This window comes from Chiloscyllium plagiosum, unplaced genomic scaffold (genome assembly GCF_037043375.1).
Source record: "Chiloscyllium plagiosum isolate Xiang-an unplaced genomic scaffold, Cpla_swu_hap1 HiC_scaffold_17, whole genome shotgun sequence".
NCBI lineage: Eukaryota > Metazoa > Chordata > Chondrichthyes > Orectolobiformes > Hemiscylliidae > Chiloscyllium > Chiloscyllium plagiosum.
Genome location: NW_028270155.1, coordinates 61,631,043 through 61,651,724, shown reverse-complemented (window position 1 = coordinate 61,651,724; position 20,682 = coordinate 61,631,043). Strand labels below are relative to the sequence as shown.

General features: G+C 45.9%; 1 protein-coding gene across 1 annotated transcript in view; it reads right to left on the bottom strand.

The window, feature by feature from the left end:
* LOC148147368 (uncharacterized) overlaps positions 1-20,682 on the bottom strand; it is a 104,085-nt gene that overhangs the window by 27,887 nt on the left and 55,516 nt on the right. The window contains 3 exon segments of the mRNA XM_087995594.1: positions 2,350-2,468; positions 2,563-2,605; positions 8,091-8,201. Of these exon segments, the coding sequence (XP_087851720.1) occupies positions 2,350-2,468; positions 2,563-2,605; positions 8,091-8,201 (273 nt within the window).

The following is a 20,682-nucleotide window of genomic DNA, read 5'->3' as shown; positions in this document are numbered from 1 at the left end:
TCCCAATTTTCTTACCATTTCCCAAGCCACTCAAGGGAGCAGGAATTTCCACCCAAAAGGACACTCTCCTCAAGTCAAACTGAGAGATGCTGAGAGTGGGAGTGAAGCCCAAAAGCCTGTGTTTCCTTTGAAACAAGATGTAACACAGGAACAACATTGCACTGATTGCTGGGAATGGACCCATAAACCAGGGGCAATAGAAGAGCAGCATGTTCTCCCAGAACCTTCTAGAACAGACAATGTACCTCAGGGAAGATGAGGAAATATTTCCTTGAACTCCATTGAACCTCGCCAGATTACGGGAGGTTACAGAGGTTTTATCTCTCAGTGAGAAGTATTCCCTTTCCTCTCCAACAAAACAAAGGAACAAATTCATCTTTTGAGAGACACTGGGACACTTCAGTCATTGATGGTGGCTGATGAGACAGTTTGTGTTCCAGACGGTTTGACAAGTAAAAAGTGTTATGAAGATATTCCCTTGTGCAAGGTTAAATTGCAAAGTGATTGGGAAAGAAAGTTAAATTGTGGAAATTATTCCCAGTTTTTGAAGGGGTAGATATGATACAGGATAATGACTGAGCCAGCACATGGGCTTACCCCTGACCAGAAACGGGACTGATCAGCTATATCAGTCCTGTGGCTGTGAGAGCAGGTCAGCGGCTCGGTATTCTGCTGTGAGTGACTCACCTCTGCACTCGTAAGCCTGTCTACAAGGCACACCTCAGCATTCTGATGGGATACTCTCCACTTGTCCTTGCTATGGTTCCAGCTGATGATGGGACTGGACAGTTCAGATCTTAAAATGGAATCGGCCTTGATAGATTGCATAGATCATACTTCTATTTACTTACAAGTGGAGATTACGTATCAAATCTGGCAGTGAGGAAAGCAAATGCAATGTTAGCATTCACTTAGAGAGGGCAAGATTACGAGAGCAGAAATGTCCTGCTGAGGCCACAAGACAGGGGTAGAATGAGGCCATTCAGCCCATTGAATCAGCTCTAGCATTCAATCATGGCTGGCCTGTTCCTCAACCACATTCTCCTGCCTGCTCCCCATAACCCTTACTCCCTTAATGATCAAGAACCTGTACATCTCTATCTTAAAGACACTTGGACAATGAGATCCACAGCTTCAGCACCCTCTGGCAGCAGACATTCCTCCTCATCTAAATGGTCGCCCCCTCACCCTGAGGCTGTCCCCCCAGTTCCTAATCTCCTATTGGTGGAAACATTTTCTCCATATCCACTCAATCCATGCCCCTTCGTATCAAGTTTCACTCAGATCCCCCGCATCCGTCTACATGCCATTGAGTATGTTCCCAGAGTTCCCATTTGCTCCTCATGTGACAAGCCCTTTATCCTCGGGATCATTCTTTTAAGCCTCCTCTAGACCTCCTCCAACACCCTTCCTTCGTAATGGGGCCCAAAACTCAGACTCAGCAACACATTTCTGTTATTATATTCCAGCCATCTTAAAAATAATGTCAATAAAACATTTGCCCGTATGTTAATCTTGGGAGAATTCTGAATGAGGAACAACATTCTAGAAGCTTGGCAGTCGCAGGATAAAGGAAACCACTTGGTTGGCATCACATCCACCACCTTCAACACTCCCTACGTGCAGCTCAGGCTCACAGTGGGAGCAGTAAGTACCATCCATTAGATTAACTCACCAAAACTCCTTGAAAAGCACCTTTCAAACCTGCTGCATCCAGCATCTTGAAGGATGGCACCAGAAGATTAATGAAAACAGGACCAGCTACAAGTTACCCTTCAAGCCACACACCATCTGATCTGGTAATAAATCACCATTAGTTCACAGCCACTGAGTAAAACTCCCAGAACTCTCCTCCTGTCAGCATTGTGGGGATAAGCATTATGGAGGTTCAAGTAGGCAGCACACAACCAGCTTCTCCAGAGCAATGAGGGACAGGGAACTATTGTTGGCCCATCCAGCAACACCTGCATCCTGGGAGAGAATGAAAACAAATGACTGATTTCCCTGGTTTGTCTGCACTAGCGGGAGCTCAGACACTGCAGCAGAGTTGGGAGGCCCATTGAAAATCCATGAATGGGCTTGATATCAAAGTCAGAACGGGATTTCAAGCAGGAGGTTCATCTGAACTGAGAGCCTGAAATATTGTTACATTGCTGGTTTTTAAACAGATTAAAAATAAACATAGAGACTGGGGTGGGAGAGCTACAGAATATTTTGCAGAGGCATGTTCGATACTTGGGCAGAGCTGTATTGAACTGCAGAAAGAATGTGACAACAGTCTCACTTTCCAGGCCAATTGAACCTTATATTGGTGTTTATTTACAGTGTGGAGATGAGCATGATTCATACCTTCGATTCCAGTGTTAGTACAAAGAAGAAACCCAGACGGTCACATCTGCAAGTGATCGTATCCACTCTGTTCCCTGTTCCGTTTATGAGGGTGTTACATCCATTCTGATAGAAGGTGCCTGTGTTGGAGAATTATTAATCATGAGAATCATTCCCCCATTTACACATTCCAGTATTGAGTGATGTCAGCATTTTAAAACAATCTTCACTTACCATTCCCACCAGAGTCCCGGGCGCTGCATGGTGGAGAATCGGACTAAAATGGAAATGATAAACCAGAACATTAGCTTCACCAACAATAACACAGTTGAAGCAGCTCTGTCGATACAAACACATTGAGACATTTCTCTCTCGCCTGTCTAACAGGGTAAGGCAGGGAAGGAGGAGCAAATGTGATGCCAACTGGGAAATTGTTGGGTTAAATTTTCCGGATCCTGGGTACGACCTCAGTGTTCCCACCAAAGCAACGTTACACAAAGCAGATTCCTAATTGGTCACCTCCCCATTCACCATCTTTAACTTTACCAGGAAGTACAGGGCCCAGTGGGAGGGTCTGAAGCAGTGTCCAGGCAGCAGCCTCATTGGGAGAGGAGAACGCTGCTGGACACGGGAGAGACCGAGCAGACACTTTATAATAGGGGCACTCACAAATGTCTCTCTCTTCAGTGGTGAGAACGATACAAAGTCCTGTGAGGAGCCTCAGGTTGGACAGTGATCCCTCTGAAAGAGTGTCTGCACTACTCCAGGACCACTGTGAGCATTGCAGCTCCCTGATGCTGTCAGTTATATCAGTTACCCATGGTCCACTGCCCTCTCAGTGAGAGAGCCCTTCCACCGTGTTACTCAACTCCTGACAGAGCAGGGGCCTGTGTAACACCAGCAGCATTGCAGCACTGGAGGATCATGGTCCCTGACAGGGGCCATATTTGACCTCACTGCCTGGCCATCTCTGTGGAGGTTGCTGCTGAGTCCTGTGTTCGCTCCAGTCCCTTATCATGAGAAACTCACCCCTGGACAGGGTCAAGGAATACCCACTCAAGCCACTGTCCCCATAACCACGCCCACTCAAGTTACTGTCGCCACCTCCTCCTTGAATTCCAGCCCCACTCCAGGTCCTAGCTCCCATCCGCATCGTGTCTTCACCATTCCCCCAGACCTCCCCCTCACTGAGGACGAATGTTTTGTCCTCAATATTGGCCTCACCTTTATTCCTCTACACTCCCAGATTAATGAGTTCGACACACGCTGCGACCTTGAACGTTTCTTCCACCACCTCCTCCTCTGGGCCTACTTTTACAACCAAGACTCCCGCCCACCCACCGAGGATCCCTTCTCCCGCCTCCAACACACCCCGTCCACCTCGACACCCCATGCTGGCCTGTTACCCGCCCTTGATCTCTTCATTTCAAACTGCTGCTGGAACATCAACTGGCTCAACCTGTTCACCCCACCTCACCCACTCCAACCTCCCACCCTCACAATGCACATCCCTCCACTCCCTGCGCTCCAACCCCAATCTCACCATCAAATCAGTGGACAAAGAGGGTGCAGTGGTGGTTTGGGCACTGACCTCTACACCGCTGAGGCCAGGCTCAAAGACACATCCTCCTACCGCACCCTCGACCATGACTTCACCCTCCCCATCACCAAACCATCATCTCCCAGACCATACACAATCTCATCACCTCAGAGGATCTACCACCCACAGCTTCCAACCTCATTGTGGAGGAACATCGCACTGTATGGGAGATGGATTCACATTTTTGGATCTTGGGAATCTCTTTTGGGGTAGAAGTGGCCTGTACAAGGAGGACGGATTGCACATAATTTGGAAGGGGACTAATATACTGGCAGGGAGATTTGCTAGAGCTGCTCCGGGGGATTTAATCTAGTAAGGTTGGGTGGGGGGGGGGGATGTGGTAGTGGTGGGGGGGGGGCGGTGATGGGGGCAGGGTGTGGGAGGGTGTGTGTGGGAGTGGGGGAGGTGGTGGGGGCAGGGTGTGGGGGGCGTGTATGGGGGAGTTGGAGGGGGTGGTGGTGGGGAGGGTCTGAGGGGTGTGGGGGGATGATGGTAGGGGGAGGTAGTGGGGGGCGGTGGTGGGATAAGCATGTGGGGTGGGTGGGAGGGGAGGGGTGCAAAGGGGGGTGGTGGTGGGGGGGAAGGGGTGATAGTGAGGAAAGTGATCAATCTGAGACTGGTACAGTTGAGAACAGAAGCGAGTCAAACAGTCAGGGCAGGGAATTACAGAAACATAGCTCAGGGATGGGCAGGACTGGCAGCTTAATGTTTCAGGATACAAATGCGAGAGGAAGGATAGAAAGGGAGGCAAGAGAGGAGGGCAAGTGGCATTTTTGATAAGGGATAGCATTACAGCTGTACTGAGGGATGATATTCCTGGAAATACATCCAGGGAAGTTATTTGGGTGGATCTGAGAAATAAGAAAGGGATGATCATCTTCTTGGGATTGTATTATAGACCCCCTAATAGTCAGAGGGAAATTGAGAAACAAATACGTAAGGAGATCTCAGTTATCTGTAGGAATAATAGGGTGGTTATGGTTGGAGATTTTAACTTTCCAAACACAGACTGGGACTGCCACAGTGTTAAGGGTTTAGATGGAGAGGAGTTTATTAAGTGTGTACAAGAAACTTTTCTGATTCAGTATGTGGATTTACCTACCAGAAAAGGTGCAAAACATGATCTACTCTTGGGAAATAAGGCAGGGCAGGTGACTGAGGTGTCAGTGGGGAAGCATTTTGGGGCCAGTGAGCATAATTCTATTTGTTCTAAAATTATGATGGAAAAAGATATACGGGATCTAAAAATTGAAGTTCTAAATTGGAGAAAGGCCAATTTTGATGGTATTTAGCAAGAACTTTCAAAAGCTGATGGGGGGTGGGGGTGCAGATGTTCGCAGGTAAAGGGATGGCTGGAAGTTGGGAAGTTGTCAGAAATGAGGTAATGAGAATCCAGAGAAAGTATATTCCTGTCAGGGTGAAAGGGAAGGCTGTAGGTACAGGGAATGGTGGATGACTAAAGAAATTGAGGGTTTGGTTAAGAACAAGAAGGAAGCATATGTCAGGTACAGAAAGGATAGATCGATTGAATCCTAAGAAGAGTATAAAGGAAGTAGGAGTTTACTGAAGAGGGAAATCAGGAAGGCAAACAAGGAACATGAGATACCTTTGGCAAACAGAGTTAAGGAGAATCCAAAGGGTTTTTACAAATACGTAAATGACAAACTAGGGAGAGAATAGGGCCCCTCAAAGGTCAGCAAGGCGGCCTTTGTGTGGAGCCACAGGAAATGGGGCAGATACTATTTTGTATCAGTATTTACTGTGGAAAAGGACATGGAAGATATAGAATGTAGGGACAGAGATGATGACATCTTGCAAAATGTCCATTTTACAGAGGAGGAAGTGCTGGATGTATTGAAACATATAAAAGTGGATAAATCCCCAGGACCTGATCAGGTGTACCCGAGAACTCTGTGGGAAGCTAGGGAAGTGATAACTGGGCCTCTTACTGAGATATTTGTGCCATCAATAGCCACAGGTGAGGTTCCAGAAAACTGGAAGTTGGCTAACGTGGTGCCACTGTTTAAGAAGGGTAGTAAGGACAAGCCAGGGAACTATAGATCAGTGAGTCTGATGTCGGTGGTGGACAGGTTGTTGGAGGGAATCCTGAGGAACAGGATGTACATGTATTTGGAAACACAAGGACTGATTAGGGATAGTCAACAAGGCTTTATGCGAGGGAAATCATGTCTCACAAACTTGATTGATTTTTTTGAGGAAATAACAAAGAGGATTGACGAGGGCAGAGTAGTAGATGTGATCTATATGGATTTCAGTAAGGCATTCAACAAGGTTCCCCATGGGAGACTAGTTAGCAAGGTTAGATCTCATGGAATACAGGGACAATTAGCCATTTGGATACAGAACTAGCTCAAAGGTAGAAGACAGAGGGTGGTGGTGGTGGTTGTTTTTCAGACTGGAGGCCTCTGACCAGTGGAGTGCCACAAGGATTGGTGCTGGTCCACTACTTTTCGTCATTTATATAAATGATTCCGATGTGAGCATAAGAGGTACAGTTCGTAAATTTGCTGATGACACCAAAATTGGAGGTGTAGTGGACAGCGAAGAAAGTTACGCCAGATCACAACAGTTTCTTGATCAGATGGGCCAAAGGGATGAGGAGTGGTAGATGGATAATTTAGATAAATGTGAGATGCTACATGTTGAGAAAGCAATTCTTAGCAGGAGTTATACACTTAATGGTAATGTCCTAGAGAGTGTTGCTGAACAAACAGACCTTGGAGAGTAGTTTAGCTCCTTGAAAGTGGAGTCGCGGGGAGTAGGATAGAGAAGAAGGTGCTTGGTATGCTTTCCTTTATTGGTCAGAGTGTTGAGTCCGGGAGTTGGGAGGTCATATTGCGGCTGTACAGGACATTGGTTAGGCCACTTTTGGAATATTACATGCAATTCTGGTCTTTATCCTATCAGAAAGACATTGTGAAACTTGAAAGGATTCAGAAAAGATTTACAAGGATGTTGCAAGGGTTGGAGGATTTGCGCGATAGGGAGAAGTTGAATAGGATGGGGCTGTTTTCCCTGGAGCGTCGGAGGCTGAGGGGTGACCTTATAGAGGTTTATAAAATCATGTGGGTCATGGATAGGATAAATAGACAAAGTCTCTTCACTGGGGTGGTGGAGCCCAGAACTAGAGGACATAGGTTTAGGGAAAGAGAAGAAAGATAGAGACCTTAGGGGCAACTTTTTCACGCAGACGTGTATGGAATGAGCTGCCAGAGGATGTGGTGGAGGCTGGTACAATTGCAACATTTAAGAGGCATCTGGATGGGTATATGAATAGGAAGGGTTTGGAGGGATATGGGCTGGTGCTGGCAGGTGGGACTAGATTGTTTTGGGATATCTGTTCGGCATGGATAGGTTGGACGAAAGGTCTGTTTCTGTGCTGTACATTGCTACAGACCACTATAAATACCGGAGGAAACATCAAAGAAGCGCTTCGCAGGAGGCTCCCAAGCACTGATGATGTCGCCTAGCCAGGGGACGAAACGTTTGCAACAAAAACTTCCAGCTCGGTGAACAGAACCACAACAACGAGCACCCGAGCTACAAATCTTCGCACAAACTTTGAACGCTATGTTTCTATGACTGGAAGTGACCAAACCAGACTGTGGCCATTTTTAATGATTTTTTCCATAATCTCCAGAAACCTGAATAAACAGGGTCACCTGACCCGAGGGGAACAACATGTTTTACCAGGAATGTTGTGGGGGTCCACCTGTAACAGAGAAATCCCTCAGACTATGGGATTTTGGATGGAGCCAGGGCCATATCCACGGGGTGGACAATCATTCTGTCCTGTCCCAGACCCTCCTTTCTAAACCCTCCAGAGGAATTTCAGGACACAAAGCGATGGGAAATATCTCACAAGGCACAGCGATCCTCATTTGTACAGCATCATAACATTCCACACCCTCATCATGATCACAGCTTCTGATGGACATTAAAGAGACAAGGAGATCAGCTCCGAGTCCTCCAAATCTACCCAGAGAGTGCTCCATTCACAGCCTGAGGACTATAGGATTTCGGGGTCATTCAGTTTAACTTGTTCATCAACACTGGAGATGATCCAGACTGTGCTGCACAATCCAGTCAGACCTGGCTGCTCACAGGCTCAGCTCGATGATATTGTGGAGGTTTATCTCACCTGGAAAGGCATGTCCTGAAATGTAACTGTCAGAGGGCTGGTGAGATCATCAATCATTGAATCCCCCACTTGGATTGTAACATTGGGTGAGACAGGGTCCCTCTCCTGGCCCTGTAACAACACACAGAATGAATGGTTAAACATCTACTCACTGAGGATTTATAGAACACACAGAAACATTTCAATGATCTTCATTTCTGTGGTGAGGGTGAGCAGAGGAGGCTTCCTCATTGTAACAAATGTTACCTTAGGGGCTGCAATCCCAGAAGCTCCCTTTGCTGTCAGAAATGTGTGAATGATAACTCCAGACCCTCCATGAAGCTTTCTGCCCGCCCTGCCCTAGACTGTGGGATGGGTCATTAACACATTAAAGTACATCAGTGATGTTCACCCCAGTGGGAGTTCAGAGAGACAGAGCAACCCCTTACACAGGGACAGAAACAGAAATACAGAGACACTCAGTGTTGGGGAGTGAAGGGGTGTGGGGTACAAACCCTGTTCCTATGATTCAGCCCAGTCACCCCCTGATTTTGAGGGCTGGATGCTCACTCCCACTGTTCACCTTTTTAAGCACCAAGACACCTCACAAAATCGAGAGCTCTCAATGCTGACTGACGCAACAGTACGACACGTTCAGGACAATGTACAGGGAAACACCAGGGGACTGGTTTTGATTTGATTTTGGTTTCCTTGCCACGTGGACTCAAGTACAAACATACAGGAGGACCGAGAAAAATGTTTCATGTCTCCACATAAAGTGCCATCTTCGGTACGAATACCGAGGGACAAAATCCTAAAAACTAGGTAGAAAGGAAGAAAAAAGTCAAGAGGTAAACATTGCAGTAGTTATCGTGTAGTGGAAAACAAATGAAGAAAAGTTAAAAGTTACATACTATGGACTTTCTTAGTTTTCAACAGAAAATAAAAATATAAAACTGCAGGTTCCAACATTACAGTCTTTCTTCAGTGCTTCACCCATCACAGATCTCCATTTAATACCACAAACAAGGAGGGACAGAGACCGTGTCCCATGGTCACAGCTCAAACAAGGAGGGACAGAGACCTTGTCCCATGGTCACAGCTCAAACAGGGAGGGACAGAGACCTTGTCCCATGGTCACAGCTCAAACAAGGAGGGACAGAGACCTTGTCCCATGGTCACAGCTCAAACAGGGAGGGACAGAGACCTTGTCCCATGGTCACAGCTCAAACACGGAGGGACAGAGGACAAAGACACAAAAGAGGCAGATAGTTGGTTAGCCACTGTCCTTAAAACATTACAATGAGAAAACCGCCTCTAATGGAGCCTCTGAGAATCAGTGTGACATGTGTTGGCTCACTACAATCTCCTGAAGATCTCTGTACACATTCAAGGAGCTTAATGAAACCACATTGCAGATTTCCCTGTAAAGTACAGATTTGGGGACAGAAGGCCATTCACCGATCATGTCTCCCCTGGGTCTTCAAATTCGCATCATTCCCTGGTGCCAATCACTTGTTTATCCTCCATATCTTTGTACATTATTTCTGCCCAAATACTGACCCACCATCCTCTTGAATGTCTCAGTTGAACCTGGCTCCACCACACCTCCAAGGTAACACATTCTAGACCCTATTGGCTGAGTGAATGTTTTTGTCTCATATCACATCTGTACCTTTTGTCAATCACTTCAAATCAATGCCTTTGCATTTTTTCTTCCTTCTGCAAGCAGGAATAGTTTCTCCCGGTCAACTCGAGCTCATGCTTTTGAAAACATCAATCAGATCTCCTTTTCACCTTCCTTTCTCCAAAGACAACAGTCACAACTTCTTCAATCCTCATCTCTGGATCACTCTTGTAAATCACTTCTGCACTCTCTCCAATGCATTCATGTCCTTCCTACAATGTGACACCCAGAACTGTACTCACTAAAGTGAAAGTATAAATACTGTCAATAGTGTACAGTCAGTCGGGATAAAGATGAGGGATGATGCAGAGCAAAGGTTAACTATGTCCTTATTTTAAGAATAGCTGTTGAGCATGTGTGAAAGGATCCATCTCACAGTAACAGCAGGTCAGATGGAATCAAAGTCTGAGTCTGTCCCAAAATGTGCCCAAGATAAGATATGAACCATTGTCATTGCTCAAGGATTCACTCATCTCCTTATCTTTCTGTCATCAGCTGGGTCACCTCTTCAAACACTCAAACACCATCTACGCTCCCAGTCACTCTGTTAACTCACATTATCTTCAACAAATGATTTGGATGTCAGCTTAAGAGTTATAGTTAGTAAGTTTGCAGATGACACCAACATTGTAGATGTAGTGGACAGAGAAGAGGGTTACCTTTGATTACAACAGGATCTTGATCAGATGAGCCACTGGGCTGAGGAGTGGCAAATGGAGTTTAATTTAGATAAATGCGAGGTGTTGCATTTTGGGAAAGCAAATCAGAGCAGGACTTATCCACCTAATGTCGAGAGTGTGTTGCTGGGAAAGCACAACAGGTCAGGAAGCATCCGAGGATCAGGAGAATCGATGTTTCAGGCGTAAGCCATTCATCAGGAATGAGGCTTGTGGGCTGGGGCTGAGACATAAATGGGAGGGGGTGGGGTTGGGGGAAGGTAGCTGAAAAATCGATAGGTGGATGAAAGTGAGGGAGAAGGTGATAGGTCAGGGGGGAAGTGATGGACAGGTCAGGAGGGAGGTGCTGAGTTGGAGACTTGAGACTGGGATAACGTTGGGGGAGGGGAAATGAGGAAGCTGTTGAATTCCACATTTATCTTGTGTGGTTGTAGGGTCCCAAGGCAGAATATGAGGCATTCGTCCTCTAGGCATCGGGTGGTAACGGTTTCGTAGTGGAGGAGGCCCAGGACCTGCATGTCCTTGACGGAGTGGGAGGGGGAGTTGAAGTGTTCAGCCATGGGGCAGTGGGGTTGGTGGGTGCAGATGTCTGTGAGATCTTCTCTGAAATGATCTGCAAGAAGGTGAGTGTCTCCCCGATGTAAAGGAGACCACACTGGCTGCAATGGACGCCGGGGATGACATTGGTAGAGGAACAGGTAAATTTCTGATGGATGTGGAAGGATCCTTTGGGGCCTTGGACAGAGGTGAGGGGAGTGGTGTGGGTGCAGTTTTTGTACCTTCTGTGGTGGCAGGGAAAGGTGCCAGGACTGGGGTGTGGGCTGGTGGGGGGGTGGGGGGGGGGGGGGAAGAGTGTGGACCTGATGAGGGAGTTGTGGAGGGAATGGTGTTTCTGGAACGCTGATAGGGGTAGGGAGGGAAATATATCTTTGGAGGTGGCGGAATTGGCAGAGGATGATGCGATGTACATGGAAGTTGGTGGGGTAGAAGGTGAGGACTGGGGGGTTCTGTCCTTGTACGTTGGGAGGGATCGTTCCAGAGGACCACCTCATATTCCGCCTTGGGACCCTGCAACACATGGGATAACTGTGGATTTGAACAGCTTTCTCATTTCCCCTCCACCCACATCCTCCCAGTCCCAAACCTCCAACTCGGCACTCCCCTCTCAACCTGTCGATCACTCCCCCCCGACCTATCACCTTCTCCCTCACCTTCATCCGCCTGTCGCTTTCAGCTACATTCCCCTAACCCCACCCCCTCCCATTTATCTCTCAGCCCCAGCGCACAAGCCTCATTCTTGATGAAGAGCTTTGGCCTGAAACGTCAATTTTCCTGCTCCTCGGATGCTGCCTGTCCTGCTGTGCTTTTCCAACAACACACACTCAACTCTGATCTCCAGTACCTGCAGTCCTCACTTTCTCCTTTGTTGGTTAGAGTACTGAGTCCAGGAGTTGGGAGGTCATGTTGTGGCTGTACAGAACATTAGTTAGGCCACTTTTGGAATATTGCGTGCAATTCTGGTCTCCTTCCTATCGGAAGGATGTTGTGAAACTTGAAAGTGTTCAGAAAAGACTTATAAGGAGGTTGCCAGGATTGGAAAATTTGAGCTATAAGGAGAGGCTGAATAGGCTGGGGCTGTTTTCCCTGGAGCGTTGGAGGCTGAGGGGTGATCTTATCGAGGTTTATAAAATTATAAGGGGCATGGCTAGGATAAATAAACCAGTTTTTTTCCCTGGGTAGGGGAGTCCAGAACGAGAGGGCATAGGTTTAGGCTGAGAGGGACAGAAATATAAAAGAGACCTCAGGGGCAACGTTTTCACACAAAGGGTGATCCGTGTTTGGAATGAGCTGCCAGAGGAAGTGATGGAAGCTTGTAAGATTTCAACATTTAAAAGGCATTTGGATGGGTATATGAATAAGGAGGGTTTGGAGGGATATGGACCAGGTGCTGGTAGGTGGTACTAGATTGTGTTGGGATATCTGGTAGACATGGTCGATTTGGACTGAAGGGTCTGTTTCTGTGCTGTAGATCCCAATGACTCTATGACTAAGTATTTCTGACAATCTTCAAAGAACTGTTCATTCAGAGAAACAATGTACTTGAACCTTGCCCCGTCATGCATCCATCTGGAAGAAAACACGCCTGCTGACACTCCCATTGCATTCACAACAGCTTTACTTGCTCACAAGATACAAGGTGATAAGGAACCAGCGACAGAGAACTGCAACTGCAGAGGAAAACTCCGACTGAAACTCCTGAATCCAGAATGAAACCACAGGATAAGGCCATTCAGTCCAGCAAATCTGTAACTGATGGTTTAAAGAGCATGCCCTCCTTTGCTCTCTCCTCATAGAGTCAGACAGCACAGACTCATCTTCTGGCAATCTTTTCTCCTTCAATTATTTATTCAATGCCATTTTAAAATTTAGTGTTGAATATGTACCCACTACACTGTCAGTCACTGAATTTCACAGTCTAATTGGGGATCAAATAAAAATATTTCTCATGTCACCTCTGACAGTTTTTCCCGAAATCTGTGCTCCCTGGTGAACCACCCTTCAGCTGGAGGAAACAGCCTTCATTTATTTGCTCAATCAAAGCTCTTTATTGTTTTAAATTCCTTTATCAGGTTTCCTCTTGGCTTTCCTTTCCACACTCCTCCGGGTTGCTCTTTCCTCACTCCATTTTGACCTTTCCCTGACTCCATGACTTTGATCTTCTGTTCTTTCCTCCCTCCTTCCCTCCAATCCCCCGGCTCCACTAATCCTCATTCTTCTTGACCTGGTGGGATGATCCAGGGGCTGGAGGACAAATTTTCACATTGTAGTTCTTCCCAAATTTGAAACTGAATTAATTTCCAATGGGGCCTTGTGATCAGTGATTTTTTAAAAAATCAATCGCTGCTAATAAATATTCTCCATCTAAAACCGTAAATAAATCAGGTAACTACTTCCCACCAGGATTTCCTCAAATCACGAGTCATTTCTACTGCAATGATTTCAAATGTAAGAGAATGAATTTCCTCAAGTCAGAGATTCCAACATTACTGTGAAAGATCAGAAACTCTTTAAAATTCAGTCACTGTTTGTATGTGACAGTAGACACATCAAGGACAGTGCCATGTGAATGCTAACTCCCAAAGGGTCATTCTAAGATTTGGTTTTCTTGCAATGCCTAATCCCAGGCTGCCAGACTCCCACATGGAGGCTGTGGACAAGGTTACAACTCATATTAAACTCAGCCAATCACACAGAATTAAAATCAGCTTGCTCTTTTGGAAACTGCTGTTTTTGACCTAGAAACACAGGAAATAGGAACAGGAGTAGGCCATTCAGCCCATCGAGTAAACCAAATATCACCAAATCCATCATTCTGCATTTAAACACAAATGGATTGAAATGAAAGTGTGTGGAATAAGTTATTGAAAGTTCCTTGCTGCTTTAATCCAGCGTCTTTGCTAAAAATAAATTACAAGCAAATCTTTTCATCAATCTGCTGCAACTTTAACTGGTCTGTTGGCTGTACTAAAGGTTGTGGAGGCACATGAACATACGAATTAGGGACGGGGTAAGTCATTCGGCCCCTGTTGCCTAATCTACCATTTGAAAACAAAATGGCTGACCTGTTTGTGGCCTCACCTCCTCACTCCCACCTCCCATCGATAACCTTTGTAAGTTAAGGAGACACACAAACATTGGGCCCCTTGAGCCGCATGATTAAGGCTGATCCCTTTCTCTCCCCGTACTGAAGAACAATGTCTCCCTCTTTCTTGAAAGTTGTCAATGTGTTGGTCTCAATGCTTTCTTGTGGCAGAGAATGCCATAGGCCTCCCACTCTATGAGTGAAGAAATTGCTTCTCATCTCTGCCCTAAGAGGCCGAACCTGTTTCCTTCGATAGTGACGGCTGGTCCTGGGCTCCCTGGTTGTGAGGAACATCTTTCCCGAAACTCCCCCATCAACACCTGTTAGAAACTTAAAGGTTTCAAAGAGATTCCCCCTCATTGTTCTGAACTCCAGTTAATATAGTCCTGCCACAGCCAGAGAAGTCGGGTTCCAAAATTTATAAAGAAATAATAGGAATCCTCCAGAACCAATTTTCACCAAAATCATTGGGGATTGCTGAAAGGTTCAGATTGCATAAAGATAACCAGCAAGATGGTGAGTCTGTTTCCCAGTTTGTAGCAACTTCAAAGCCATTAGCAGAATGTTGTGAATCTGGAGACAACTTAAATGATGCAATCAGAGACAGACTGGTGTGTAGTTTAAGATTTGATACAATCCAGAAGTCATTACTGACAGAAAGGAACTGAGATTTAAAGAAAGCCCTGGGAATAGCAGTTTCCATGGAACCAGCAGATAAGAAACCTCAACAGCTAAGCCTTTTTGAACATCCATTCACAGAATGAATATGTCATTGGCTCGGCCTGCATTTATTGCCCATCCCTAATTGCCCAGAGAATAGTTAAGAGTTAACCACATTGCTGTGGGTCTGGAGTCACATGTAGGCTAGACAAGGTGAGGATGACAGTTTCCTTCCCTAAAGCACGTTAGTGAACCAGATGGGTTTATCCCAAATATCTACAATGATTGCACAGTCATTGACTCTTAATCAAATTTAAATTCCACTAACTGCTGTGGCAGCATTTGAATCCTGGCCCCCAAAACTTTACTTGCAACCCTGGATTAATAGCCCAGCAATAATACCACTAGATCATTGCCACTCAAGCTGAAATATGAGAGCGTGTAAAATGGCAGTTGAGAAAGTTCACAAAATGGTGGCTGAGAGACAATCACCAAAACAGACTCAAAACATTACCACCTTCAGGACTCAATCCCAAGGTTAACAATTTTAAACCATGAATATCTTCTTCCTTTTCGATTACCCACTCCCACATTTGCCATTGATGTGATAAAACAGGTCAGACAGCAGCACCTCGCTGGGATATAGAAACTAAACATTCAAACTGCAGCAAAAAAAGAAACATTTCATGGGTGCAGTTGATTGTATCAAAAAAAATGTTCCCTTATACAGTCAGGCTGAAATTTTGCCCTTACACGTTGTCAAAGGAAATGTTCCAGCTTTATTGTGAAGAATGTAGTTGGAGAAAGTCAAAATCAACTGAACAGAAGTGAATCACTTAGAGTCACAGAGTCACACAGATGTACAGCTCCGGAACAGACTCTTCAGTCCAGCTCATCCATGCCAACCAGATATCCCAACACAATCTAGTCCAACCTGCCAGCACCCGGCTCATATCCCTCTAAACCCTTCCTATTCATATACCCATCCAGATGCCTTTTAAATGCTGTAACTTTACCAGTCACCACCACTTCCTCTGGCAATTCAAATCATACATGCACCACCCTCTGGGTGAAAAAGTTGCCCCTTAGGTCTCTTTCATATCTTTCCCCTCTCACCCTAAACCTATGCTGTCTAGTTCTGGACTCCCCCACCCAGGGAAAAGTCTTTGTCTATTTATCCTATCCATGTCCCCCATGATTTTATAAACCTCTATAAGATCATCCCTCAGCCTCCAACACTCCAGGGAAAGCAGCCCCAGCCTGTTCAGCCTCTCTCTATATCTCAAACCCTCCAAATCTGGAAATGTCCTTGTAAATCTTTTCTGAACCATTTCAAGTTTCACAACATCCTTCCAATCGGAAGACGACCAGAATTGCATGCAATATTCCAAAAGTGGCCTAACCAATGTCCTGTACAGACACAACATGACCTCCCAACTCCTATACTCAATACTCTGACCAATAAAGGAAAGTATACCAAATGCATTCTTCACTATCCTATCTACCTGCAACTCTACTTTCAGGGAGCTATGAACCTGCACTCCAAGGTCTCTTTGTTCAGCAACACTCACTAGGACCTTACCATTAAGTGTATAAGTCCTGCTACGATTTGCTTTCCAAAAATGCTGCACCTCGCATTTATCTGAATTAACTCCATCTGCCACTCCTCAGCCCATTGGCCCATCTGATCAAGATCCCATTGTAATCTGAGGTGTAGTGACCACTGTCCGCTACACCTCCAATATTGGTGTTATCTGCAAACTTACTAACCACACTTTCAATGTTCAAATCATTTATATAAATGGCAAAAAGTAATGGATCCAACACCGATCCTTATGGCACTCCACTGGTCACAGGCCTCCAGTCTGAAAAACAATCCTCCACCACCACTCTCTGCCTTCGATCTTCAAGCTAATTCTGTATCCAAATGGCTAGTTCTCCCCGTATTCCTGAGGTCTAACCTTACTAACCAGCCTCTCCTGGGGAACCTTGTCGAACGCCTTACTTGATGTCCATATAGATGACATCCACCACTCTGCCCTCATTAATCCTCTTTATTACTTCTTCATAAACCTCAATCAAATTCATCTGACATGATTTCCCACACTCAAAGCCATGTTGACTATCACGAATCAGTCCTTGCCTTTCCAAATACATGTACATCCTGTCCCTCAGGATTCCCTCCAACAACTTGCCCACCACTGACGTCAGGCTCACTGGTTTATAGTTCCCTGGCTTGTCCTTACCACCCTTCTTAAACAGTGGCACCACGTTAGCCAACCTCCAGTTTTCTGCCACCTCACCTGTGACTATCGCTGATACAAATATCTCAGCACAGGTCCCAGCAATCACTTCTCTAGCTTCCCACAGAGTTCTAGGGTACACCTGATCTAGTCCAGGGGATTTATCCACTGTTATACATTTCAAGACATCCAGCAATTCCTTCTCTATAATATGGACATTTTTCAAGATGTCACCATCTATTTCTGCCATGTCCTTATCCACAGTAAACACTGATGCAAAATACTCGTTTAGTATCTCCCGCGCTCCACACAAAGGCTGCCTTGCTGATCTTTGAGGGGGCCCTATTCTCTCCCTAGTTACCCTTTTGTCCTTAGTGTATTTGTAAAAACCCTTTGGATTCTCCTTAACTCTATTTGCCAAAGCTATCTCATGTCCCTTTTTTGCCCTCCTGATTTCCCTCTTCAGTAAACTCCTCCTGCCTTCATACTCTTCTAAGGATTCACTCGATCTAGCCTGTCTATTCCTTATATATGCTTCCTTCTTATCTTAACCAAACCCTCAATTTCTCTAGTCATCCAGCATTCCCTATACCTACCAGCCTTTCCTTTCACCCTAACAGGAATATACAGTCTCTGGAGTCTCGTTTTCTCATTTCTGAAGATTTCCCAATTTCCAGCCGTCCCTTTACCTGCGAACATCTGGCCCCAATCAGCTTTTGAAAGTTCTTGCCTAATACCATCAAAACTAGCCTGCCTCTCATTTAGAACTTCCACTTTTAGATTAGACTACTTACAGAGTGGAAACAGGCCCTTCAGCCCAACAAATCCGCACTGACCCTCCAAAGAGCAACCCACCCAGACTTTTTACCCTACGTTTACCCCTTCACCTAACACTATGGACAATTTGGCATGGCCAATTCACGTAACCTGCACATTTTTGGACTGTGGAAGGAAACCCACACAGACACAGGGAGAATGTGCAAACTCCACACAGACAATAGGAGGAGGGCTGAGGATGTTAGGCAGGTTTTCAGGGAGCTAGGTTGGAAGCTCAGAGTTAGAACGAACAGCGTTGTTGTCTCTGGTTTGTTACCTGTGCCACGTGATAGAGAGTCGAGGAATAGGGAGAGAGAACAGTTAAATGCGTGGCTACAGGGATGGTGCAGGAGGGAGGGATTCCGGTATTTGGATAACTGGGGTTCTTTCTGGGGAAGGTGGGACCTCTATAAACAGGATGGTCTACACCTGAACCTGAGGGGCACCAGTATCCTTGGCGGGAAGTTTGCTAGTGCTCTTGGTGGGGGGGGGGGGGGGGGGGGGGGGGGGTTTAAACTAACTCTGCAGGGGCATGGGAACCTAGACTGTAGCTTTAGGGTGCAGGACCTGGAGTGTAGGGAGGTTAGGAACATGGCATCAATCTTAAAGGAGGGTGCCTGTAAACAGGAAAGTGGCTTGAAGTGTGTATACTTCAATGCAAGAAGTATACGAAATAAGGTAGGTGAACTTGCAGCGTGGGTTGGTACCTGGGACTTCGATGTTGTGGCTATTACGGAGACATGGGTAGAACAGGGACAGGATTGGCTGTTGCAGGTTCCAGGGTTTAAATGTTTTAGTAGGGTCAGAGGTGGGGGTAAAAGAGGGGGAGGTGGGGGTAAAAGAGGGGGAGGTGTGGCTTTGCTTGTCAAAGATAATATTACAGCAGTGGAAAGGACGATGGATGAAGACTCGCCATCTGAGGTACTTTGGGCTGAGGTTAGGAATAGGAAAGGTGAGGTCACCCCATTAGGAGTTTTCTACAGGCCTCCTATTAGTCCTAGAAATGTAGAAGAAAGTATTGCGAGGATGATTCAGGATAAGAGTGAAAGTAATAGGGTGGTTGTAATGGGGGACTTTAATTTTCCTGATATTAATTGGGAAAGCTATAGCTCTAGTTCGTTAGATGGGTCGGTGTTTGTCCAATGTGTGCAGGAGGGTTTCCTGACACAATATGTAGATAGGCCAACAAGAGGTGAGGCCATACTGGATTTGGTTCTGGGCGACGAACCAGGCCAGATGTTAGAATTAGAGGTAGGTAAGAACTTTGGGGACAGTGACCAGAATTCGGTGACTTTTACTCTCGTGATGGAGATGGATAAGTGTGCACTGCAGGGCAAGAGTTATAGCTGGGAGCAGGGAAATTATGATGCGGTGAGGCATGACTGAGGATGCGTGGCTTGGAAAAGTAGGCTTCAAGGCAAGGGCGTAATTGATATGTGGAGCTTGTTCATGGAGCAACTATTGAGTGTCCTTGATAAGTATGTACCTGTCAGGCAGGGAGGAAAGGGTCGTGTGAGGGAGCCGTGGTTTAATAAGGAATTGGAATCCCTTGTTAAATGGAAGAGGGCAGCCTATGTAAAGATGAGGCGTGAAGGTTCAATTGGGGCGATTGAGAGTTAAGGTAGCCAGGAAGGACCTGAAGAGAGAGCTAAGAGCAGCAAGGAGGGGACATGAAAAGTCCTTAGTTGGTAGGATTAGGGAAAACCCGAAGGCTTTCTATAGGTATGTCAGGAATATAAGAATGACTAGGGTAGGAATAGGTCCAGTCAAGGATAGTAGTGGGAAGTTGGGTGTGGAGGCTGAAGAGATTGGGGAGATACTGAATGAATACTTTTCGTCAGTATTCACTCAGGAACAGGACATTGTTGCCGATGTGAATACTGAGTCACAATTAAGTAGAATGAATGGCTTTGAGGTATGTAGGGAAGAGGTGTTGGAAATTCTGGAAAGGGTGAAAATAGATAAGTCCCCTGGGCCTGATGGCATTTATCCTAGGATTCTCTGCAAAGCAAGGGAGGAGATTGCAGAGCCATTGGCCTTGATTTTTATGTCCTCGTTGTCTACAGGAGTAGTGCCAGAAGACTGGAGGATAGCAAATGTGGTTCCCTTGTTCAAGAAGGGGAGCAGGGATAACCCTAGTAACTATAGGCCGGTGAGTCTCACTTCTGTTGTGGGCAAAGTCTTAGAGAGAATTGTAAGGGATAGGATTTATGAACAACTGGATAGGAATAATGTGATCGAGGATAGTCAGCATGGTTTTGTGAAGGGCAGGTCGTGCCTCACAAACCTTATTGAATTCTTTGAGAAGGTGACTAAGGAGGTGGACGAGGGGAAAGCGGTAGATGTGGTGTATATGGATTTTAGTAAGGCGTTTGATAAGGTTCCCCATGGTAGGCTACTTCAAAAAATACAGAAGTATGGCATTGAAGGGGAGTTGGAGGTTTGGATTAGGAATTGGCTGGCTGGAAGAAGACAGAGGGTAGTAGTTGATGGTAAAGGTTCATCTTGGAATGGAGTTCCTAGCGGTGTTCCGCAAGGATCTGTTTTGGGACCATTGCTGTTTGTCATTTTTATAAATGATCTGGAGGAGGGGCTAGAAGGTTGGGTGAGCAAGTTTGCGGATGATACGAAAGTTGGAGGAGTTGTTGACAGTGAGGAAGGATGTGGCAGGTTACAGCGGGATATAGATAAGCTGCAGAACTGGGCAGAAAGGTGGCAAATGGAGTTCAATGTAGCTAAGTGTGAGGTGATTCACTTTGGTAAGAGTAACAGAAAAATGGGGTACTGGGCTAATGGTCGGATACTTGGTAGTGTGGATAAGCAGAGGGATCTTGGTGTCCATGTACACAGATCTTTCAAAGTTGCCACCCAGGTAAATAGTGCGGTG